General features: G+C 41.2%; 2 protein-coding genes across 4 annotated transcripts in view; one reads left to right on the top strand and one right to left on the bottom strand.

The window, feature by feature from the left end:
- TNRC6B (trinucleotide repeat containing adaptor 6B) overlaps positions 1-25,247 on the top strand; it is a 205,105-nt gene that overhangs the window by 14,847 nt on the left and 165,011 nt on the right. For all 3 annotated transcript variants that reach the window (XM_080939805.1, XM_080939806.1, XM_080939804.1), the window contains exon 2: positions 22,692-22,758. The gene's annotated coding sequence lies outside the window, so the exon portion shown is untranslated. The remainder of the gene's footprint in view (positions 1-22,691; positions 22,759-25,247) is intronic.
- On the bottom strand, positions 3,936-4,229 carry LOC308438196 (large ribosomal subunit protein eL37-like; the record flags this gene model as incomplete). Its single annotated transcript, XM_080939491.1, has 1 exon — positions 3,936-4,229. The coding sequence occupies one exon, from the start codon at positions 4,227-4,229 to the stop codon at positions 3,936-3,938; it is 294 nt and encodes a 97-aa protein (XP_080795617.1).

The following is a 25,247-nucleotide window of genomic DNA, read 5'->3' as shown; positions in this document are numbered from 1 at the left end:
AACTCTTCTACTACGACAGGCCTTGAACTTGTGATCCTCTCAGATAGCTGGGTGATAGACCTGTGAAACCAGGCTAGCTTCAGTGTGAACTTCTTACCCACAAGTACCAACTCAGCAGAGTGACTTTGTTATACAGGGCTTCAGGTTAGTGGACTAAGAACTTAGGTAAGTTTTTCTTATTATGTTTCTGTGTTTTATCTTATTAATTTCCACTCTGGAATGTAATGTCTTATTTTTTATGATTGGGTTTGATTCTATTTGTCTCTCATTTTTCTGTATAGACACTGAAATTAATTGAGAACTCACATTGGGTGTGCTATAAATCGCCCTTTAATTTTGCTTTAGCTGCATCCCCAAAAATATGAGTTTTCATTTTCATTAGAAAATATGCTGTGTATATATGGAGTCCAAGTGTACCTCCAGCTTCCGTATCTTCTGGAAGAGTTCACAAGACTTAGCCTCCAGTTATTTTCTTTGTCAAGACTCAGTTAGGTAAAGACAAAAAGAAGCAATCAGTGAAGGGAGAACAGGTGCAGGCTTCCAAGCGTGGATTCAGATAAAGTGAACTTTAAAGTTTAAAGTTCTAGGATCAGATTGTGTGCGGTATGGTTTCCCTAGGAGCTCGACCTGTGTTTTAAAAATGAAAACAACCTGTGGATTTTAATCAGGACTCTATCAGGTAGGAGTCGTCTATTCAGTATGTTGGAATCCAGTTGGGATTATAGAGTTGAGAACTCTACTTCTCTTTGGTTTGTCAAGAGTTTCTCTGTGTAGTCCTGTAACTCACTCTGTAATGCTGGCCTCAGACTCAGAGACCTGTCTGCATTTGCTTACCAAGTGTTGGGATTAAAAGTATGCACCACCACCACCCGGCCAAAATACTGTCTCTGTTTTTTTTTTTTTAAATTGCATATTCAATTCTTACATTTAGCTGTTATTTTTCCCCAGCAGTCCAAAGTCATCACCTCTACATGGTAAGGAAGTGTTCTGCCACTGGACTAACCCCTTAGCATGTCTCTTTTCTTTAAAATGAGTACTTGGCAGCTAAGCATAGTGGCTCACACCTTTAATCCCAGCATTTAATTTTGCTTTAGCTGCATTCCAAAATCTGGGAGGCAGAGGCAGGTGGATCTTTGAGTTGGAGGGCAGGTTGCTTTACAATCTAGAGTCAATTCCAGGACAGCTAGGGGTACAAAGAGAAACTGTTTTGAAACCCCACCCACCCCCCAAAAATAGACAAACAAATAAAATGATGATTAAATAAAATGAGTTACTCGGCACTGAACCAAGGCCCCATTAATTGTTAGGAAAGGGCGGTGCCACTGCTGTGTCCAGGGCCTTTGTATTTCATGTATGGTCTCAATAAGTTGACAGTGCTTTGGCCTTGAATTTGTTTCATAGCCCAGGCGTCTTGTGAGCCTCCTGCCATAACTTCGAAGCAGCTGGGATTATAGGTTTATACCATGAGACCTGGCAGCATTTTGAGTGCTTGGTTGGTTGGTTTTTGAGTCAAGTTTTCTATATAGACTGCAAATGGCCTTGGCTTCACAAATTCTCCAGCTTCTGCTTCCTGAGTAGCTGGGGGTTTAGGAATATTTGAGGATATTTTTTGATCTTTGACATCTTGAGTATAATATCATGACTGCTTTTTAAGCATAAGTAGTTGGGGTTCTTTTCCATTTTAGATCTGTTCACTGTCCTCACACAGTGGTGAAGTGACACTCACATGTGGCTTCATCCTTTCTGGCATATTAGTGTAGGGAAGAATAGGAGTGAGAGATAGTTTTAAAAAATTAACCAGTTATAGGCAGAAAGGTTTTAAGATTTAAAAAATGTTATGTGTATGTGTGTGTGCCTTCATGAGTTTATGTGTACTGAGTGCCTACAGTGGCCATATAAACCAGAGGATAGTGGACACCTTGGAACTACAATTACAGGTATTTGTGAGCCACCGGACATTTGTGCTAAGAACTGAACTTCATCCTCTGCAAGAGTAATACATGCTTCTAACCACTCATCTCTTTAGCCCATTTCAATAAAACTCTGTTTAGGTCAGTAATCCCTTACTGGAAGCTAAAATCCCCATATATTTGGAATTCATTCAGAACTTGCCTTTTTTACCTTTGGAACATTAATAACCCTCCATTTATGATGGGTGATGCTGTAGCCTGGTGGTAGAGCACATACCTATCACATGGAAAACTCTGGGTCTTTTCCCCAGGAGAGGATATCAAAATCCTTTACTATATACTATGTGTCCCAAGGGTCAAGCTACATCTTCCCACTCAAATACATTAATATTTTGGCAGTCACAGTATAGCTTTTCTTAATAAACTGGGTAGACTATAAATAGTCTGATGTCATTTTAGGTCAGATTGTGAAGCTAATCAAATTCACATTGAGTTTTGCCAACAAGTGAATTTACAGAAAGCATTCAGTTTCAACAAGTTTATACATTTGGGGATTATGAATAAGGGAGATTATGTGGACTGCATTTACCTTCTTAGCTCTCATGTTTAATTCTATTTGTCACCTTCAAAAAATAAAGCTTGCGTTTATCTTTTTTCTTCAAGAGAATGAGATTAAATCTGTTCTCAGTCCACTTCATAGCATTAGGACACCTCTTCACAAAGCTTGGTACCCTAGGCAGGTACCAGTGACACCTTCCCAGCGCCTTCCTATCATGGCAGGCTCAAGCAGGGATGCTGCTGCACTCTGCTGCATCCTCCTCTCAGAGGTGCTCCATGATAATAAATAGTTGGAAACAAAGATCTTAAATACCCACACATCGCCTACTAGGTCTCCTTTCTCAAGCAGGATTGGCCGACTTTCTGTGGACTTACTTTCTTATATTAGTCTGTGGAGCTTAAAAATAAATCTTTGTGGGCTCTGGGGGGGGGTAGCTTTTTGGTACAGTGCTTGCCTAACGTGAGAAGCCCTGGATTAACAACAGCCTGCAAATAAACATATTTATTAGAAAATCCATGCTGGGGTAAAATTTCAAGTAGTGTAGAAGTATAGTTAAAAAAAAAAAAAAAAAACATACTTTTTTTCCTTCAAGATAGGGTTTCTCTGTGTAGTCCTGGCTGCCCTGGAACATGGGCCTGCTTGTCACTATGCCTGGCTTTACCCCATTCATTATTGACCACATGTTTTGTAGCAATTTGGGTATTTTGTAACTGATTATTTCTTCTTTTGTTCAGATCTTTCATGGGACAGTTTAGAAAAAAACTTTTTAAAGATTTATTTATTTTTTGTTTTGCCTGTTTTGCCTGCCTGTATGTTTGTGTACCATGTGTGTACCTAGTGCCTGCAGAGGTCAGAAAAGTATGTAAAATCTGCAGCTGGAGTTATAGGTGATTGTTAGCCACCGTGGCAGTGCTGGGAACCAAACCCAGGTCTACTGCATGAGCAACAAGTGTCTTAATTGCTGGACCCCCAACTTTTTATTATTTTTATTTATTTTGTGTATGAGAGAGAGGAGGAATGGGCTTGCATGTGTCACAGTTACCTAGGGAGTTCAGAGGACAACTTGAGGGAGTCCATTCTCTCCTGCTGCTACATAGATCCTGTAGATTGAAGGTAAGTCCCAGTTTGGCCTGGGATTTGTCCTGATTGTCCTGCCTCTGCCCCTTGAATTCTGGGATTACAGGCATAGTCCACCACTTCTAGCTAAAGCCATGCTTACTATACACACATTTTCAATATTTAGAAATATTCTTGGAAATATTTTTGAGTTCTATTTGACTACATATTCCTGAGTAAGAATTCATACTGTTTTAATGTTGTAGCTTTGAAATGTATTTGTTAAGCAGTATGTAGACATATTATGTACTTTCCCAATGTAAACATTTTCAACATTAAATCTAAATTTCTTTTCTTTCTTTCTTTTTTTTTTGAAACCAGAATATTTATTTTACGACTGATTGAAATCTTCAAGATGAACTGGAGGCTGCAACAGCTGCCCTCTTGGGTTTAGGTGTTGTTCCTTCACGGAATCCATGTCTGAATCTGTGATAGACAATCTTTAGGTGCCTCATGCAACCAGTCCCAGTAGTGTTTCGTCTCTTAGCCTTGGCACTCAAGTTATACTTTCTCTTGCGCTTGGCAGGGAAGCCACATTTGCCACAGGTCGACTTCTGAAGGTGGCAGGCCTTAAAGCCACAGCAGCAGCACAGCATGTGTGTCTTATTGCAACACTTTCCAAAGGATGACGTTCCTTTCCTCATCTTGCTTCTACCGACAAGGCCAAAGAGACAGGAAGCTAAATCTAAATTTCTTAAAATAGTATAAAGTGACATTGAAAGTTGCATCTGTACCCAGATGTTAGCCTTATTTCTTGCCATTTCCTATAACTTATCCATATCTGTAAGAGCTGAATGAAAAGGAAAAGATGCTTTTAGAGACAGCAGCAGATGTATATGTACACACACACACACACACACACACACACACACACACACTCTTTGTCTTTGTGCCTCTGAGGGTCTCACACATAATTTCCTTGTGCTGTCTTTATCTCTTGTCTTGCTGTGTTTAAAGCTCCTGCCACAGGGTTCTTTATCACTCAGTTTGGGGGGCTTGTGGTTGAAGCATTGTCCTATGACGTAGTTCAGGTTGGCCTGGAACTCACATCAATTACAAGAGTGTGCAACCATGCTCACTTTTTAAAACTTAGGTTGAAAGACAGGAGAGATGGCTCAGTGGATTTTCTTTTTCCACAACCCAGACTAGATTCCTGTGTATCCACACAGTGGCTCACGACGGTCTAAACTGTAGTTTCAGGGTATCTGATGCTTTCTTTTGGCCTGCACAGGTATCAGGCACAGATGTGGTATATGGGTGTGTCCATAAAATAATAAACGAAAGTAAATTAGACTGGGATATTTCTAAGTGTCTAGGTATCTGATCCTCCCTAAGTGCCTGCATGCTGTTTTGCACATACCGTGTCCCTGCATAAACGTCTAAGGCTTAGCTTGAGTGCCCAGTGGAGGAGCCTTCCTGCCTTGTCTCCTCATCAGACTTCTCTGCTGCGTTCATTTGTGTGTGATCACCCATGTTAGTACACCCACATTTTTCATAGTGGTCTGCAATACAGTGAATGTACCTGGAGGCTTGAATGCCTTATAGCTTGGCATTCAAATTGCATTTCCTAAGTGCTCAACCTGGCTTTATTTCACTACACTTTGTGACCTCTGACCATTATTTAACAATGCCGAGCCTCAGTTTCCATAGGTACAAAATTGAGATGATAATTGTGAGTCCTGCTTTGTAAGTTTACTGTGAGAACAGGACCTCTAACCACTGAAATGCTTCTCCCTCTTTCAGCACACAGGGGCCCTCAATAAGAACTCCCCATTATATCTGCAGCCACTAGACTTTGTATAAGACTTGCTTTTATTATCTCTGAAACTTAATCCTTCGCCTAGAGTCTGGCAGGGAGCAGACTGATGAATAAATTACCAGTTGTCCTCAAAACTCTCCCCTTCCTGTTTTACCTTCTCAGTGGTACCATCCTTCTCTTCAGCATCATCTTTACATTTTCTTGGTATCAAAACAAAATTTTACTGTTTATCATGAACCAGGCACTGTGCAAGGCCCTCGCTCTGTGAAGAGAAACAGATATTCTCTACGCACTGGAACTTGCAGTAGAGTTGAGAAAGTAATTTTAAAAAGAAAATAAGAACACTCCTGGCTCTACTTCTCTGCATATTTATAAATTTTCAAAATATGTTTTAAGTAAATATGTAGAAAATATTCTACATTGTGAAGAAAGTAAACACAGCCCGTGTTTGGAGCTATCAGGGAGCCACATCAGAGTGGTCAGGAAAACTCTGGGAGTTTACCTTTAAGCAGAGACTGGAAATTGAGATGAAGCAGCCAGAGGGAGGGGGTTTCTGACAGAAGGAGTAGCAAGTACCAAGCCATGGAGGGAGCCTTGGCTGAGCCAAGGTCCCGGAGTGGGTGCCTAGGGAGTGAAGAAGGTGGAGAGGTGAGTGGTGCTGAAGGGCAGGTAAGGGGCACGTGTGCCATCCTGGAAGGCCAAGGGAAAGGACCAGTGGGGGGAGGGGAGCTCATTTTCAGGGTGCTGGAAGATTCTTCTTCTTTCCTTTGGTCTTGGGAATGGAACCCAGGTCCTTGGGGAATGTTAAGAGCTTGTTGTACTCCAAAACTATACCCTAGTTTTATATCCAGTTCTAGAACTATGTCCAGTGCTGCAGGAGAATTTTAAGTAGAGAGTAGGCCAGTCTATATTTTTTAAAGGTATGTGTCCAAAGGACTGGAGGGATACAAAGGTTTAGTGAAGAGCAGTTTAGGGAAGAAACAATAATAGTGAGAGAGTAAACACACTGAGATATATTTGGGGAATAGACTCAGTGAGACTGATAGACTGAAAGTAAGAGGAGATGTGAAAGGAACCAAGTATCTTGCCTGAGGGTCCTCTGTGGTGGTAGAGTGTGTGCCCGTAATCCCAGTACTTACTGGTGAAGGCAAGATGCCAAGGATGTCAAGATCATCCTTGATTACACAGTAGACTTGAGACTAGTCTATATAATAGAAGACCTTGCCTCAGACCCACAAAGCATCAAGATTTCTGGCTTAAAAAGCTGTATATCGTATCATTTACTGAGATTAGTGAACGAATAGTTTGTTTGGGGTAGTCTGAGATGCTCCGAGGCACCTGGTGAAAATGTCCAACAAGTAAGGGAACATAAGAGGACTTGAGGTCCTAAGTTCCCAGCGATGAATACAAAGGTGAAAGTTTTCATGTAGAAAAAGCACAAAACCACAGGAGTAGATGGTGCCATTTAATGAGGAAGGAAGTAAAAAGGGGCTTGGTACTGAGTTCTGAATTATTGTTAAAGTTCAGGAATGAGGTCAGAGGAGAGTGAAAGAGAGAAGAAAAATAAAAAACATGAGGAAAAAATCAGGAGAATGTAGGATCATAGAAGCCCTGTATTCCCTACCAGTGCCTGGAACAGCGCCTGGCCAGAGCTGCTGTTACTACTTTTTGATTGAATGAAATAAAGAGTGATCATTTAAAGAAAAAGGAACAATTCACAGAATGTATTGCTACTAGATGAGGGCATGAACTATTCATTGGATTGACTGCCTGGGTGTTGTTAGAGATGGAGGCAGAATTCTTACTAGAATTCATTGAACAGAGTGTGCATGGGTGGTGAGAAAGTGCAGATAGCAGCAGACTTCTCACACTTGACAGTTTGGCTGTGAAGGGAGCAGAGAAACAGTGCTAGCTGAAGGTGATGTAGGGTGATAGAGGGCCAAAGGATTTTCCCTAAGTAGGCCTTCTTACTCATATTCCCTCCTCTTTTTACAGACACCTCTCTCCTTCCTTTCTTTTCCCTCTATGCCTACTCCCTTCCTCTTTTTTTTTTTTTCTTCTTTCTTTTTGGACAGGATCTAACTTTGTAGCCCAGTTTGACCTCAAGCTCTCAGTCCTGCTTCTGTCTCCTTACTGTTTGGATTGTAGGTATGTGATAGTTTATCTGTCGAGGGTAGATGTTCCTGAGCTTCAGAGTTGTGAAGGAGAATGTTCTAAGACAGAGGGAGTGATGGTTGACTGCAGAATTGAAATTTCTGAGGAGAAGGCAGGATTATCAGTGTTCTTCAGAAGGAAGAGGGTCTCTTTTGTTGTGATATGGAAAAAATACTGTTGAGATTTTCTGTAAATTCCACCCCTTGGTTACCTAGCAACATCCAGGTATACCCCACCCCTTAGTTACCTGGCAATAGCCAGGTATGGTCCACCCCAGTGACCTGACACTATAAAAGGGGCTGCTTGCCCCCTCCTCTCTCTCTTGCTCTCTCTTGTGCTCTTTTCCTCCTCTCTCTCTTGTTCTTTCCCTTGTCCCTGCTCTTCCCCTTCTCTTTCCCCTCTCTTTCCACATGCTCATGGCCGGCCTCTGCTCCTCTACTCTTCTATTCCTCTCTTCTTCCCCTCCTCCACTCTTTCTCCCTCTCTGCCTTTACGGCCCTCTTAACTCCCCCATGACCTGAATAAACTCTATTTTGTACTATACCATCGTGTGGCTGGTCCCTTAAGGGGAAGGGATTCCCCAATACAGGCTTCCCAGAGGCATCTCTGTTCCCAGGCCTCGCCTCACCGCCATGGGCCATTTCCCCCCCACCCCCCACTCTCTTCATTCTTTTCCTAACATCTTTTAACAACAGATACATATTCGGGCAGGTTTATAGAACTGGTCAGGAGTAAAAGGCAGGAAACTAGTTGTGATATGTTATATTTTTTAGTTCTTGGTGAAGGATCAAGAATATTAGCTGAAAGGCCAAGGGAGGTACAGGGAGGTGTGGTACAGGGAGGGGAATGGATAAGAAGTAGCCTTTTGGGAGAATGAAGAATTGGAAAGCTATCTTGCTAGAAAAATTTGGTAAGACTATAAATTAAGATTGAGCATCCTTTTAGTAACCTTGATTATTTAGTAAACACTGAATCATGTGGTAGATGATTATATAGTAAACATGCTGAATTGAGTGGTTATCACTGCCCTTGGCACGGAGAAAACTGTCCTGAGACTGGGATTGTGGGGTTGGGGTGTAGCATAATGGAGTACTTGCTAGCCTGCTTGAGGCCCTGGGTTCAATCTTAGCATTGAGAAAGGAAGAAAAAGGTAAACTTAACTCACTAAGTCCAGAATTTTGGTATTTGGGAGGGGGAACCTTGGAGGAGAGTGGAGAGTTCCTTCCTGGGAATGGATATTTGATTAACTGTGACATTTAAGAAAAAGTTAAGTGACGGAGGAGGAAAATGAGGCATCATGGCAATTACAGAGTTGTTTTCAGGGGGCACCTGAGTAAGTGAATAGGCCAAAGAACAGACTGGGGGTCAAAGGAGGGCTCAACAGTGACTCCACTTTTATTCTTTTACACTGAGTTTAAATACATCTTCTCCTTTGAGTTAAAATTTCCCAGTTACTGTTAAATAAAAAATCTTTACAGCATCATGTTAGTAGGAGCTGGAGATAAAGTACTTGTTGCACAAGCTTCAGGACCCAAGTTCAGATCTCTAGTACCCACACACAAGCCAGGTGTGGCCATGCGCATCTGTAACTTCAGTGCTTGGGTTCATGGGAGAGACGAGTGGGTTCTGGAAAGGTTCACTGTCAGGTCAGTCTGGTTAAGTCAGTGAGCTTCAGGATCAGTGAGAGATGTCTCAAAAATATGGAGAGAGTAGAGGAAAGATCAACCCAAAGTTGATCCCCAGCATCTACCCAGTTGTACCCACACATACAACATTTTTTTAAGAGGGGGGGGAAACCCTATCACATTAGAAAGCAGCTCATGCAAAGCCAGATGGTGAACATGGAATATAGTTGACAAGCTGGAAGTTTAATATGCAGTCAGAATAGCTTCCTTCTGCAGGTGCCTTCTGGAATGTTTTTCGTTTCATTTTCATTCAATTTTGATTACCACTTCCATGTAGTTAAGAAATTTTTGCTAACTTTATGTGAGCATGGGTGTTGATCTGTTTTAGTCTTATTGCTGATGACACTGAAATATGTGCTAGTCTATGAGCATAAACACTATTTTCAAACATTTTGATTTGGTTAGAACATCTTAAACCATTTCTGAGATGCTAACTAGAGTGTTGTCAATTAATGACATCATATACTCCAGAATTCATTACCACTTACACCATCACAAAAGCCGATGACTACTTGTCATTAGTGAAAAGTAACTGCTCTTTGGCTTATTACAGCAGCCTCAGACTCTTTTTCTCACTTTTGTGTGTTTTTATCAAGGAGGAATACATTAGACAATTTATAATGAAAATATAACTTTAGCCAATTGCTTTTTTCTTGCATATCAAAAAACTGAGAAGTAAGTAGTAAAGGAAGACACAGGAGCTCCACCGCATGTCGCTGCTGCCTGTTTTTTAATTCATCCTTAAGAATGCATCTCCTGATGGTGGGAAGGCCATTTTTCTTCTTCATCTCAGTACTGCCTCACCTTCTCAGTGCTCCTTGTCAGATATGCATCTCACTGGCCAAAGCTGTGACCTGTGGCCATACCTACTCAGAAAAAAAGTTGTGAAATGTGAAAGGTTTTGACTTCATTATGATGTGATATACATACTATAATTTTCACCCATTTAGGTGTAAAATTAAAAAATTTAGAGGCCAGGTGTGGTGCCATGTGCCTTTAATCCCATCACTTTGGAGACAGGCAGACAGATTTCTGTAAGTTTGAGGCCAGACTGGTCTACAAAGCGAGTATAGGACAGTAAGGACTATACAGAGAAACCCTGTCTCAAAAAACAATAAAACAAAACAAAACAAAAGTTTGGAAAGCTCAGTTGGTAAAGAGCTTCCCACCAGAGCAGAAGGAACTGAGTGAGTACAATCCTTGGGACCCCAGTAAGTAGCAAGTGTAACCCACCCACAGTAATCCAAGAGTTCAGAAGAATACAACGGGCTCACAAGCTGGCAAGCCTAGCTCAATCAGTGAGCCCCACCTCCCAGTGAGAGACCCTGTCTCCAAAAAGACAAGGTGGACTCTCCTAAGGAATGACACTCAAAGTTGATCTCTGGCCTGCACACTCTCCCACGTAAACACCCCACACCCCCCAAAAATCTTTTGAAGAGTTTGGAATCATGGTACAAACCTATGCTTCTAGCATGTGGGAGGCCAAGACAGAACTGCCATGAATTGAAGGCAGCCTGGGTTGTGTACCAAGGTAGCAAGTACCAAGGCAGCCGCAACTACATAGCAAGACTGCCATAAGCAGAAGAAAACAAGAACAAAGGCTTTGTTTTTACTAAACTTACACAGCTGTGTAATGATCACAGTTCAACTTTAGAACATTTCTAGTCCCCCAAAATGATCTCTTTTGTCATATCATTGTCAATTTGTTTTTCTCCCCTCACCAAGAAACTTCTAGTTCATGTTCTGATTATATAATATATAATCTTTCAAGCCTACTTCTTTTTTAAAAAAAAAGATTTATTTTTATATATGTGAGTACACTGTCACCATCTTCAGATGCACCAGAAGAGGGCATCATATTCCATGACAGATGGTTGTGAGTCACTGTGTGGTTGCTGGGAATTGAACTCAGAACCTCTGGCAGAGCAGCCAGTGCTCTAACTGCAGAGCCACCTCTCCAGCCCAACCTTACTTCTTTTACTCAGCACTGTTTCATTTGAGGAAACAGTGAAAGTCTGTTAATAGTAGCTTGCTTTCTACTCATTACTTATCCTTTCACAAGTCAGTGGACTTTTAGACTGCTTATATTCCTTAGCTGTCATGAATAATGTTACTGTGAACTTCAATGTGTATAAGGATTCGCTTCACATTATATAAAACACTAATTAGACAAATGAAAACTGTATAAAAGTAAAAATTACAAATTTTTATAAATTTTTAACATAAAATTGAGTATCTTATCCTAAACCACATTAGATAGGAATTTTAGATTATATTCTTCTTTAAAAATGTTTTAACAGTCAGTTGGACCATGCCTTTTTTAACCCAGTATTTGAGAGGCAGAAGTAGGTAGGTGGTAGTTCAAGGCCAGCCTGGTCTATAGAGCTAGTTTTAGGACAGCCAGGGCTACACAAAGAAATGCTGCCTTGAAAACGCCCAGTTTTTTTTTGAAGTTTTATTTATTTTTATATATTATAGGTCTCTTCCCTGCATTACTTTCTACAGTGGTTTGTTAGACAAACTGAAGTTTGACAGTTGTGAACCACACAGTGAGACTGTCTCAACAAACAAAGATAAAATAAAGATTCTATCTAAGTCTAGCTTAGTGAATAAGCTAGTTTATTGGCTTGCTTTTAAGAACAAAGATGGCTTTCTAGGACAGCCCAATCACCAAAAAGTCTCACTCCAGCTTGGATAGCAACTTCCCCATAGTTGTATAGGTAGAGCCTTTCCTCGGTTAACCTTCAACCCGTTACATGCTAGCACCTCCCAAGACTAAGTACAAAGTACAGAATTCCATACAGTTGGGATGAGGGCAGAGGAACTGGTGGCTGGAATCTTTTGCAGGTAACCACAACTGTTCTGGTTAAGATGGCAGTGGTCCTTATGCTCAGAGGATAGGGTTCTACAATACCCATATGCCACCACACCATTTACCACAGTCACACAGCTAGAAAATGGCACATCTGGAATTTGGACAGAGCAGTTTGAATCAGTCCCTGGTACAAAGATTTCCAGTACAAAAGACGGGCAGAGACATGATTGCTAGGCCTACATGGTTTTCTATCATGACTGGAAGTGAAGAAAGCACATGGTTGGGAGTGAGTGTGCAGACCAGCCTTGAAAAAGGTGAGCGGCAAAGGTCTGGGCACCTGAAGGAAGAGCTCAGCCAGCTGGAGAATCCGGGCTCTGTGGTTTAGTTTGTAGTTTTCTCACGCACACACACGGCTTACCCTTCATTTGTTTGTTTCTTTGTTGAGGCAGAGTCTCACTAAAGTTACCCAGGCAGTCCTTAAATTGTCATCCCTCTGCCCCAGACTTCAACAATTAGATTTTGTTTTTCATTCATTCATTCATCCATTCATTCATTCATCCATCCATCCATTCATTCATTCATTCACTCATGTATTTTTATTGTAAAGAGTATCACACAATCAGAAATGTGCAAAAGAGCATGGGGTGGCTTAGTGGTAGAGGCTTCCACGGCATGCAGAAGGCACCATGCTAATTCCCAGCACCTTCCCACCAAAGTATATAAGATGCAAACATAAAATCTTGTGAATTGGGCTGGAGAGAGAGATGGCTCAGCAGTTAAGAGCACTGACTGCTCTTCCGAGGTCCTGAGTTCAATTCCCAGCAACCACATGGTGACTCACAACCATCTGTAATGGGTTCCAATGCCCTCTTCTGGTGTGTAGTCACATACATAAAATAAATACATCTTTAAAAAATTTAGTGAATTACTTTTAAATAATCTTTATTTTTTACACTGTAGTGACCCAGCAGCCCCTTTGGAACCTTTGTCAGTTGTAGTGGTTGCCGTCCTCCCTACATGGTAGCTATTTTTTTCTGTTTTATTTTCCTTTCTACTTCAATCCCCTACATGCCTCTAAACAAATACTTCTGATTGGATTGGAGCAGGTGGAGCCTTAGCCGTGCGCTGCTTTTCTCTAGTCACTGTGCTTTAAAGTTCACTCATGTAGTATGGCCTGCATTTTATGTACAGGATGTGTGGTGCTCCACGGTGTGAACATTTCACACTGGATTACTGCTCATCTGTTGAGGACGTTTGGGATAGTCACAGTTGAGAGTATCAAAGGACAAAAGTCACCCAGTGTAATACAAAGATCATGATAAGCTTTATTTTATTTTGCCTTTTAAATTTCCCTTTTTGCTAGGAACGTAGCCCAGAGGTTCATGCATGCTAGATAAGCTATACCCCTCCACTACTTTAGTTCCAGCCCATATCTGTTTTTAATAATTGGTAGGCACCTTTTATGTCCTGTTTTGAAAAATTCCTTTCTATTTATACATTTAAAAGTCATTATTCTATAATACTTGTAAAGACATTATTCATTATATTTCATATTAAAGTATGTAGCTTCTCTGGAATTGGTTTTTAAAAAGATTTTATTTCTACTTTTAAGTTACATGTATCTGTGTGTCTGTGTGTGAGTGTGTGCTTTGAGTGCAGATGCCCTTGGATTCCAGGAGAGAGTGTTGGATCCCCTGGAGCTGGAGTTACTGACTGCTGTGACCATTTGGTGTGGGTGCTGAGAACATAACTCAGTTCTTTGCAAGTGCTGTGTGTGCTCTTAATGACTGAGACATCTCCCACTCCGGGAACTGGCTACTATATTTGGTAATTCTTGGGTGATTTATTAGTGCTTCCCTAACTTCAGGGCTTTTTATTTTATGTTTTGTCCAGATTTTCTGGCCATCCTTAGCAGGGCAGTTGGTCTGAATCATCTAGTTTATATTCCCAGTATCAGAAATATCTTTTGACGTTTTGGTTTCATTTTAACTTAAAAAAATGATCTGTTCTTGTGCAAGACCCTGGGCTCACTCTGCAGCATAACCACCCCCCCCCCCATATTTAATAGTAAAATATGTTTACTATTAAAAAGTGTTTAAAGGCCTGAAAAACCTATTTTATAGATTAATGCTAGTTTCTATTTTTATATATTACTCTTTTGTTTAAGAGACCAAAAGAGGTTTCTGTTTCTTCAGTACTTCTGGGTTTAAAATTCTGTTAGTAGAGAACTAGCTACATTAGATGGACACAATTCTATGGTGGAATAATTTCAGAGTCCTAATCATGATGGAAATTGCAAAATAAGCTACCAAACATGGACTTGACAGTTGGAGGTTTAACCATTACCCCGTCACAGCCGTGAGCCCCCTTTCTCTGCTTATCTGGAATTTAAACTTTTCCTTTGGCCAAAGATGGACTGTATGTATCCAGAACACTTTTAGTTTGCACCACAGAATTGAAGACAATGTTTTTGGTTGATGGCAACTAGATCAGTGACATATGATGCTCCAGGAACTGTTTTTACAAGCACTTAAGATGCACAGGGACAGAATAGCAAACTCACATGATTGTTGGCAAGGAAAAACTGGCTATGTGGCTGATGTTAAATTTGCTTTTGAAGGCAGTCAGACCAAGAAATGTCTGAAGATTCTGCAGTAGGGAGAGGATTTTGCAGTTAGTAAACAGCAGGAAGATGTAGCAGGGCAGTTGTTGGTAAGCCGTTTGCAGCTTCTAGCGGCGGAATAGGGAGACTAGAGAGGAAAAGCTGCCCAGCCTTCAGGGAATGTTGCTCAAGGCAGTGAGGCAAAGAGGCTGCCATTGTGACTCTGCCTTGCCCTGACATTCTTACACTGTAAGATTTACCAGGGACTGAGTTAGCTTTGTTGCTGTTGAGCTGCCCTTAGATGTTAGGCTGTACCACTGGCCACACACTTCCTTCTTGCTCAACCCTTGCTTAGATTATACTCATTACCTTCTCAAAGTGTGGCCCAGGGATAGCCCCTTGCTCATTGCCTCAGTTAGGGTTTCTTTCACTGTGACAACCCTGACCAGAAGCGGCCTTGAGAGGAAAGGCTTTATCTCATCTTCCAGCTTGTCATCCCTCATCCAGGTGAGTGCTGGACTCAAGGTAGAAACCTGGAGGCAGAAACTGAAGCAGAGGCCATGAAGGAGTGGTGCTTAGTGGTCTGCTTCTCACGTCTGTCTCAGCCTGCTTTCTTAGATACCCTAGCACCACTGCCTAGTGGTGCACATCCTATGATGGGCTGGGCCCTCCCACATCAGTCAATAAATGGATCACTGGCTTGCCCATGCGCTAGTCTAGTTTGCGCATTTTCTCATTTGACATTTCTTCTTCCTAAATGTTTCCAGCTTGTATTAAGTTGGCATAAAAGTAGTCAGCACTAATTATTGGGCACAGTGGCATACACCTATTATATACACCTCTATATAGAAGTATATAAGGAAGGGGAATAAAGCCTTTCTTTACTTATTATAAATGAGTTATGAAAGCATTCTACTAAGACACCTGTAATCTGCACTTAGTTCCAGACCAGCCTGGGCAACACAGTATGAAGTGAGAGGCTAGGATATATAATGAGACTGTGTTTCCCTAAACAGACCAAACCAAACAAACCAAGTGTCCGAGCTGGAGGGATGGATGGTTCAGTCAGTAAAGTGCTTGCAAGAGGACCTGAGTTCAACCCCTAGAACCTAGGGCTGGGTGTGGTGACATGTGCTGTAATTCCGCAATAGGGACTAGAAGACAGAAGATCCCTGAGGTTCACTGTCCAGCTAGTCTAGGTTAATTGATGGGCTCCAGGAAATGAAGGCTCCTGTTTTAAGAGTAGATAGTGATGTTGAAGATGATACCCAAGGTTGTCCTCTGACACACACACACACACACACACACACACACACACACGCACACAGCAGAGGGAGAGAGAGATCCAGGCATGAGAAATAAATGAAACATCCTTATGTGACCAACAGTTACTGACTCCAGGCTCTGAAAGCTCGGTGAGGGTGAGCTAACTTGTTACTTACTTGTTACTGTGCTTAGGTTTTCAGAAGGCTGTCCTGTTTTCTCAATTTAAGAATTGACTGCCTGTCCTGGAGGCAGCCTGGAACACAATTGAACAGACTAGTACCCAAGGTGGGATGGATACCTGTTTTTCCCATCATTCTTGCTTGAGACTGCCTCCTACATCAGGCAGGCAGCCTTTCATAATTTCCCCAGATAGTAGACTAAAACTAAGGCTTTAAAGTCAGAGTTTTATAGCCAGGTATGGGAGGCAGAGGCAGGAGGATCTCTATGAGTCTAGAACAGTTTGATGTGCATAGCAGGTTGTAGGCTTCTGCTATAGCAATCTCACGACTTCCTCTAGTACTGGAAGTACTGTGGGGATAGTATGCTGCCTGATATACTAGGTTTTTTGTTTTTTTTTTTTAAGAGATGCGTGAGTAGAGTTCTTACATGAGTAAAATCAGAGTTTATTTTCCCCTAAAAATGTGTGTTGATCCAACAAGGATTTATTGAGAATGTCTCTTGGGCAGACACTGTATTTAATAATATTATTGAAGTATTAAGTGATCCCTCTGATGCAGACTGTCTTAGTTACTGTCCTGTTGCTATGAAGAGACACCACACCAAGGCAACTCTCACAAAAGAAAGCATTTAGTTGGGGCCTGCATACAGATTCAGAGGTTTGGCCCATTATCGTCATGTCGAGGAGCATGGTAGCACACAGGCAGATGTGGTGTTGGAGAAGTAACTGAAAGCTCTACATCCTGATTCATAGGCATGGGCCTGGCTGGGACCTTTGAAACTTAAAAGTCTGTCTCTAGGAGACACATCTACAAGGCCACACCCCCTAATCTTTCTCAAGTAGTACTACTCCCTGATGACTAAGCATTCAGATATAGAAGCCTATGGGGGCCATTATTGAAACCATGACACTGACTAGACTTTGAGGAAGCTTATAAGGTATAAGATCCCACACATTGAGATCGCCTGTGAGATGAGATGGTGTCAGAGATTTCACAAAAAAGATTGCCTAACCTACATCTATATTCAAATTGAGAAGTTTGGCCTGTGGGTACTTCTAAGAGGAAATAGCTTGCACAAAGGCACATGAAACCGTGGGTGCTCTGGGGAAACTGAATAAATACAGTGTTGCTTTGTAAGATGAAGCAGGAGAGTTGATCAGGTACTGGACCAGATATAGCATGGAGTGGAAATTATGTCTTCTTAATTAAGAGTTTGTACTTTATAAATATCATTCTAATGTTGGAGGTAGTGGGTATTGAGGCCAAGAAAACCAAATTTTAAAAAGGAATTAAACTAAAAACAGATGAAGTCAAAGTCAGTGGCAGTAGACATAGGTAAGAAAAAGAAAAAAAAAAACACTGGGGTGTTAGAGATTAGAAGTGATAGGGTTTGGTGCTAGGAAGTCGCTGATGTAGTCAGATTTCTGATCTGAGGGGATGCTGGCATTTCAGATGAGGTAGAGGGAGAACACATATTGGGACAGGCTGTTAGAGTTGTAGTTGCACTGAGTTTTAGGCACCTGTGGCACAGGAGGTTGAGGAGTCTGTTGGCATAGGTTGTAATGCATCTGGTTATAGAGGTTGGTAAGAAAGCTCAGCAGTGGAGTTAGGAATCATCAGCACATAGTTGGGGTTACATTTGTGAAAGAAAGATAGGGACATTGGAATTACAAATACAAGCTGCATTAGGATGTTGAGGCAGGAAGACCATGAGTTCAAGGCCAGCCTAGATTATATAGTGAGACCCTCACTCAAATTAAAAGAAACTATTTTTTTCTCAACAAATATGATTAGCAGAGAAAAGATGGGAACCAGCACAGACTCACAGATTTTAGCATTAAATGGATATGTGTTTAGGAATGGGTCAACCTGGATGTTTTTACAGAATTTCTAAAGCATTGAGCTAAGCTGGACATGTCTGAAGCTGTGAAGGTAACATTTCCAACCTTGGGGCAAAGTAAACACTGTGTTTGTGTTTGGGTGACTGAACAACAGGCCTGCTCACATCTGTGCTCCTAGACTTTAACTATTATTTGTGGAACGTAGTTCAGCAGGTAACCTTTTTTCTACTTGTGCTAGCTGCTCCTTTCCAGAACTGGCCTGGCATGACCTTTCTAGTCTCCTTGCTGGGGTTTCCCTTGTTACACGCACAGCTTCACTTAAGATACTACCTGTGGGCCTCTTCATAGCCAGTTGCCATCAGCATAGTCACTCATGGTTTTCAGTGTTCATATGTGAATCAGTTAAACTTGTTTATTTTACAGGCCTGTAATTCTAGTCATTGGGAAAATGCAGCAAGCTATTTGAGCTATATTTGAGGCCTAAGTTGCACAGGAAGATCTTGTCTAAGCCCCCCCCAACACCCACAAAAATAAAGGAGTTTCAGATGTATCTCACTTGGTAGAATACTTGCCTAGTATACACAAAATCCTGACTTCATCTAGGTGATAGTTCCACACTCCTTTAATCCTAGCACTTGGGAAGCAGAGGCAGGCAGATCTCTGAGTTCAAGACCAGCCTTGTCTACAGAGCAAGTTCCAGGACTGGGGTATGTGAAACCCTGTCTCAAAAACTAAACCAAGAAAGTATGTAGTTACAGAAACGTGTGGTGTTTTCTTTTACTGTTGGTGGCTTTATTTGCCTGCTTTTTGTTTGGTTTGCTCTCACAATGCTGGAGTATTGTATATTAACAGTCTGCATTCCAAGACTGTACTAGATGATGCTGGTGACAGAAGTGAGAACTGAGGAGGGTTGTGAGGGAAGAGACTGAGTGATCAAGGGCTTTTTATGTGCTGCTTGAATTCTTAAAATGAGAATTAAAATGAATCACACTGAATAGTTAAGTTTGAAAATTAAAACCCTGTCACATCAGAGTTGATACTAGAAAAGTAAGTGTCATTTGTTGAATATATATGCCTTTCAGCTTGCCATATTCTCTAGGAAACACTTAGCTGTAATTATATTGTGTGAGTTTAGTTAAATACTTGACTGTAGTCTATTTCAGTTTAGCAAGACCTAGGGATGGATGAGTATGAGGTCTTGAGAATCTCATTCTATGTCCCAGGATTACTCTGGTTGTTCCTTAAGAGAGTAGAGGAAACTGCAGTGATTGTAGCTTTCCCATAGCAATGCATGGCCAGGTGGTAGGATTAGATTACTTTTGAGCATTTCAGAGTAGTCATTTGAAGGCATTTTCCTGGTATTCATCTCTTAGAAGAAAAACACTGCTGTAGATAACTTAAGAATCAGTGTTTATGCTTATCTTCCATGTGCCAGTACTTGGTTCAGAGCAAGAAAGATGCTTTTTTGAGAAACCCAGTTTGAGAATGCCTGGAGGGCAGGCCGGGCAGAGCACCCAGGTAATCTCAGCTCCAGGGGAGGCTGAGGTGGCACGGTCACTTGATCCCAGGAGTGCAGAGACACCCTGTCCCTTATAAGGCAAAGTGTGCACCTGGAAAAAAATGCCTAGTTTCCCTTGCTCATCTGTCCTCTGCCATAGTGTCTTTTTGTCCTTATTAAATGTCAGTGAGTGTCTAATATGACAAAGAAACAGGAAAAAGTCCTACCTCTTTGGTTACCATCTCCACTAAAGTTTTCTGTCAAGAGTATATGTAATTATGAGCTACATTATGCCATTGGTGTAGAGTTTGGACTGATGATGGATTGAGAGAGATTAGCCTGGGCAGAAACTCATCAGAATAGAGAACTAAGATTAGACAGGGTTGTTCTCTTGGTAATCAGAGACTGACACAAATTGAAGAATCTGACTAATCTCAGAAATGCCAAGGGTCACATGTAACTACGTATCCCAGAATCTTCCGAAAGGACTAGATCTATCCTGAAGGTGCAGCTGGCTCCTTTAACTTTACCCAGTGCTATTTGTTATGGGAACTGCCAGCATTATGTATTAAATTGCAGTTGGGGTTTGCTTCAGGGTGTTTGTTGGACATCTCACCAAATTAAAATATATGTGAACCTTAATCTTTGCTGTCAAGGAGCTCATGTTGCATGCAGAAGATAGACCCATGTATATTACCAGTGTGACATGATAAATCTCAGAGGAGCATTCAGGAAAGTTAATGGAGAGGACACCGGTGACAGAGGAGTGGAAGGGAATCAGCAGAGTGTCTTCAGCATAAATCAGAGCAGGTGTGGTGGACAAAGAGACTATGTCATCATGGAGGAGAAATGTATCTGGAGAGTGTTTTTTTTTTTTTTTTTTTTTTTTTTTTTAACTGCACTAAAAGTAGTAATACTAACTGACTCAATTTAAGCTACAACATACACAAAGGTTAGTAAAGTACCACTTTAACTATTGTGACATACTGGGGACTTAAAACTATCCCTTATGGTATGCATGGGAATGGCATACCCTCTTAAAAGAGTGAGCATAAAGTTGGTTGTGAAACCAAGTGGGCAACTTCCAGATAGAGACAGTTTTCTGACAGCCTGGCCTGGCACTTGCTTTGTCCATCTCTGTACAGAAAGTAGGTACATCCTGAGCAGGAGAGCGATTTGTCATCATAAAATAAAAGTCACCTCTGCATTTACTAGCTGCTGGTAATGAACTAAATTTAAGAGATCATGCCAACCATTATTTAGCACTGAATTAGGGAGGAGTGAGAGTGGAACAGAGTCTTTGAAGGGGAAGTGATGATGGCAGTGAAAGTGAAGAATTGTGGGTGGATCTGAGATGCAAATTTTGAAAGCATCAATGCCAGCACTCACTGAGGGGCTTAGGGAAGGTAAGATTACTTGATGTGAATTTAGGATAAGAAATCTGGGCCTTGGTGAAAACAGTGAAGAAGGAGAGGAACAGTCTAGTCAGGGTAAAGGTAGAGTTTGGGTCAAGCTCAGTCTGAAGTGATTATGAGACATCAAGATGGAGACATTGAAAGGGCAGTTTGGAATTTTTGAGGTAGATAGAGTAGATAAAATAAGAAATAGTAAAGATTTGTTTGTGTATTGTGGTATGCCTGTAATCCTAGCACTTGGAAGACTAAAAAGAGGATTGTGAATTCTTGCCCACCCTGGCTACAGAGAGAAACAGTATTTTTTTAATTTTATTTTTTGAAATTATATAATTGTATCATTTCCCACCTTTTCTTTTTCCTCTTAATCTCTTCTATGCTTAACACCCCACCCCTATTCTTTCTCAAATTCATGGCTTGTCTTTAATTATTGGTGTGTGTGTGTGTGTGTGTGTGTGTGTGTGTGTGTGTGTGTGTTCATGTTCCTAAATACATAGATACATTCTGCTCAAGCTATTATGTATATGGCTTCAGGGCTGTCTACTTTCAGGGTATTGTATGGAGCTCTTCTACTCTGAGCATTCCTCAGATGCCCATAGCGTTTGTAGGGTTGAGGTCCACAAGCTTTCCTGTTCCCTGTTAGTATGACCATTGGTGTCGTAATTGTGCAGCTCTTGTTTAGAATCTTCTTTAGACATCCTTGTTGCTGAGACTGAAGGAGTATAGACTCTTACTACATTTCTGAGGAGAAGCAGTTAATCTTCCTGGCCCCTTTTCCAAATGAACCCTGAGCCTTAGGTTTAAGAATTTTATTGTAGCTGTTTTATTTGGGAATGGGCTTTACATGCTTTCTTGCTCTCTGCATTTCGATGGGTTTTTTCCCTTGCTCCTCCCCCACTCCCACCCCCACCCCTAGAGAGGATTTCTGGTTGTCCTGGCCTCAGTTTGTAGACAATGCTGGCCAGAGATCTGTCTGCCTCTGCCTCCTGAGTGCTGGGATTATAGGCATGTACCACCATGCCTGGCCCTAGTTTTGTTTCTTCATAATGATTTTCATCAGTTTCAAAGAGAAGTTTCTTTGAATAAGGGGTGAGAGGTACATTTACCTATAAGGACATATACTTAGAATGTAGTTAGAGATTATAGGTACACATACCTATAGGTAGTTGGCTAAGTTTCCAGTACCAGGTATGACTTTTCCTTGTGTTGAGCAGGCCTTAAAATCAATTAGAGGGCTATTGGTTTCTACCCTGTACTGCATGTCACTGTTGAACTCCTGGGGTTGTCATGCTAGTCTTCGTTGTGGAGAGATACTGTGGCCAGTGAGATGCTCAGCACATAAGGGCCCTTGGCTGACAACCTGAGTTAATCTGGAACCCACATCAACATGGAAGGAGAGAGCTGAGTTCTGAAAGTTGTCCTCTTAGTTCCACACGAACATGGATGTATATGTGTACTTGTTCACACAGACACACCGTGCAGACAATAATAATAATCAAAAAGTGTGTTTAAAAAGAAAGTCATAAAGATTGAATGTAGATTTTACTGTCACTTCTGAAACTTTTCTGTTTTCATGTATTGCTAGGATGGAGGGCCTCACACATTAAGCAATTTCTGCACTGGAGAGCGTCATCCCCAGTCTTCGCTGCACAGTTTTTATTATGACCTGGCCTTTATTGAATGGGTCTTTGGCACCTTGCATTACATGTGAATTTTAGTCACATTTCATTTAACTTCAAAGAACCCTTGAGGAAGATGTTTGCAGAGTCACTGGCCCACAGACTCTAAACAAGAGAAAGTGGATTCAGATGAAAGTGTTCACTGCTGGCCCTGCTGCTTCTTCTGCCATCTGACATTATTTCTATGGCTCATTATGATTTTTTCTCTCTCTTTAGGGTTTTGGATTTTTGCACTGAATGTAACCTAGACGGATCGTCTCAGTTGCCCAGGATACTGTCAGAGGTAAGTTTTTATCATTGGCAGTAAATCAAGAGTCTTCCTCTGAAAAAGAAGGAAAATGTATTGGAGGGCTTCTTTCTTGAATTTCTTTTTTAAAGGTTTATGTTGCAATGGAGAGATAGTTCACCCCACCGGTTAACAGCGCCAGCTGCTCTTCCAGAGGACCTGCCTTTGACTCATTGCACCCACACTGTAGCTCACAACTGTCTGTAACTCTAGGACAGGGGACCTGATGTTCTCTTCTTACGGTCTCTGGCACCAGGCACACATGTGCACAACGAACATGAAGGCAGACACCCATACAGAGAGACAAACAAGCAAACAAACACATAAATGTTTTTGAAAAATATGTAATTTAGGATTTATATATATTTTATATAAAATTTAATTTATAGTTTCTTTGAGATGAGGTCTCTTTACATGACCCTGGCTGTTCTAGAACTCAACAAAGGTCTATCTACTTCTGCCTCCCAAGTGCTCAGATTAAAGATGCACACTACCACATCTGGCAGTTTATTTTCATATCATATATATGGATTTTTTTTAACCTGTACATGTATGTAGTGCTCATGGAGTGTGATAAATCCTCTGGAATTGGAGTTACTGATGGTTGTTAGCTGCTCTGTGGGGTACTGGGAACTGAACCTATCCATGTCCTCTGTAACTGCAGCAAATGGAGTTAACTGCTAAGCTACCATTCCAGTGTCAGGTTTTCTGCATCCTTTCAGAAAGGCAAAATATGTCCATCAGCTTTTTGCCTTCTTACTGCAGCTGCTTTCTTTAAAATATACTGGGGTTGGGGGTATAGCTCAGTTGTAGAATACTTGCCTACAATACCTGATGTCTGGGTTCAGTCTCCAACACCACATTCAGACAGACTCACAAATGCACTGACATTCATATTGATACTCATATTGAATGCCTTATCCAGAAGTTAGTCATTAGGATTAGCAATTGCAGATTTAAGTGAGAGGTTCTTACTGTTCCGACCCACATTTGCATTCTAAAAGGGGTTTAACAGTCTCTCTATTGAATCTGCTCCTGTGACATCTTGGGACCTATAGAAACCTTCAAAATGTGATTTCAGTCAGAGTGTGCATTCTTTTACAGATGGGGAATCTCTCTGTGTAAGTCTTGCTTTTGTTGTCTTTTCTTTGGTGGTGCTGGCATCAAACCCAAGGCTCTCCTCATACTAGACAAACTCCTTACCACCAACATTGCCCCTACTCTTCCGTAAGACCTTTTGTTTTCTAGATAAACAGAGGGTTGTTGTGGTTTTGTCTCTCAGTTGCTGCCTTTTTTTTTTTTTTTTTCTTTTTTTTTTTTTTTTTTTTTCTTTTTCTGTCTGTCAGCATTTAAAAGATAGAAGAGACATTCTGCTGCTTTAGCTCTCCTGCTGGCCTTCCTCCCGGTCCCTCTGCGGGATCTTTCTCTTCCAAATTGAAAACCCCTGCTGTTAGTGCACTAGTAGTGCTATTGCTGTTCAGCATCCACAGTCTTGTCTGTAAACTCTCTGAGACTTCTTGAAACCTTTGAAGGGTTTTTTTTTTTTTTTTTTTTTTTTTTTTTTTTTAAAAGATATATAAAAATAGGGAAATCTTATATACTTACAAGGTACATGTGCTGTTTTGACACATTGTGTAATGTTTAAGTCCTGGTAAGCAAACCTGTCTCCTCAAACAGTTCTCATTGTCTTGTCATGAAAACAAGGAAATCTTTCTCTCTAGCTTTTCCTTTTTAGATTTGTTTTTAATTGTGTGAGAGAGGGGTATATAAGGTTAGCAGAGGTGCTCATAACTGGACAAGTGCTGGAGTTACAAGTGCTTGTGAGCTGCACTCAGGCGTTGGGAACTTTACTCCTGTCTTCTGCAAGAGCAGTGGACACTTACCTTCTGAGCCCTCTTTGTGGCCCTTGTCTAGTTTTTTAAAATACAGTGTGTTGTCTTTATCTGCAGTTCTCTGCTGCACAATAGCAAATCAGAGCTAGGAAATAACATTTTAAAACTTTATTTTTGTTCTGTATGTGCTTTGCTTGCAAATATGGTATGTGTGTGCCTTATGTCCACAAGGCCCAGAAGAGGCCTTGGAACTAGTTACAGCTGGTTGTGAGTTGACACATGTGTGCTCTTAACTGCTGAGCCCTATTTCTAGCTCCATACGTTGCATTTTTCATAAAACACACTTCAGTTGGTTAGTTCATTTATTTCTACATAGAAACTCATTGAATATCCATTATATGTCTGGTGCATAGTTGTTGTTGCTTTGGTTTGTTTGTTTGTTTTCAAGATGGGGTTTCTCTGTGGAGCTCTGGCTACCCTGGAACTCTCTGTGTAGACCTGGCTGGGCTTGAATTTAGAAATCCACCTGCTTCTGCCTCCCAAGTGCTGGGATTAATAAAGGTGTGTGCCACTGTGCCCTACTTCGGGTGCACAGTTTTAAGTAGACTGAGTATAGAGATTAACAAGATACACTATCTGATATCAAGGGTTCAG

This window comes from Micromys minutus (genome assembly GCF_963924665.1).
Source record: "Micromys minutus genome assembly, chromosome: 27".
Taxonomy (NCBI): domain Eukaryota; kingdom Metazoa; phylum Chordata; class Mammalia; order Rodentia; family Muridae; genus Micromys; species Micromys minutus.
Note: the sequence above shows the minus strand (reverse complement) of the source record. Positions and strands in the feature narration are given on the sequence as shown.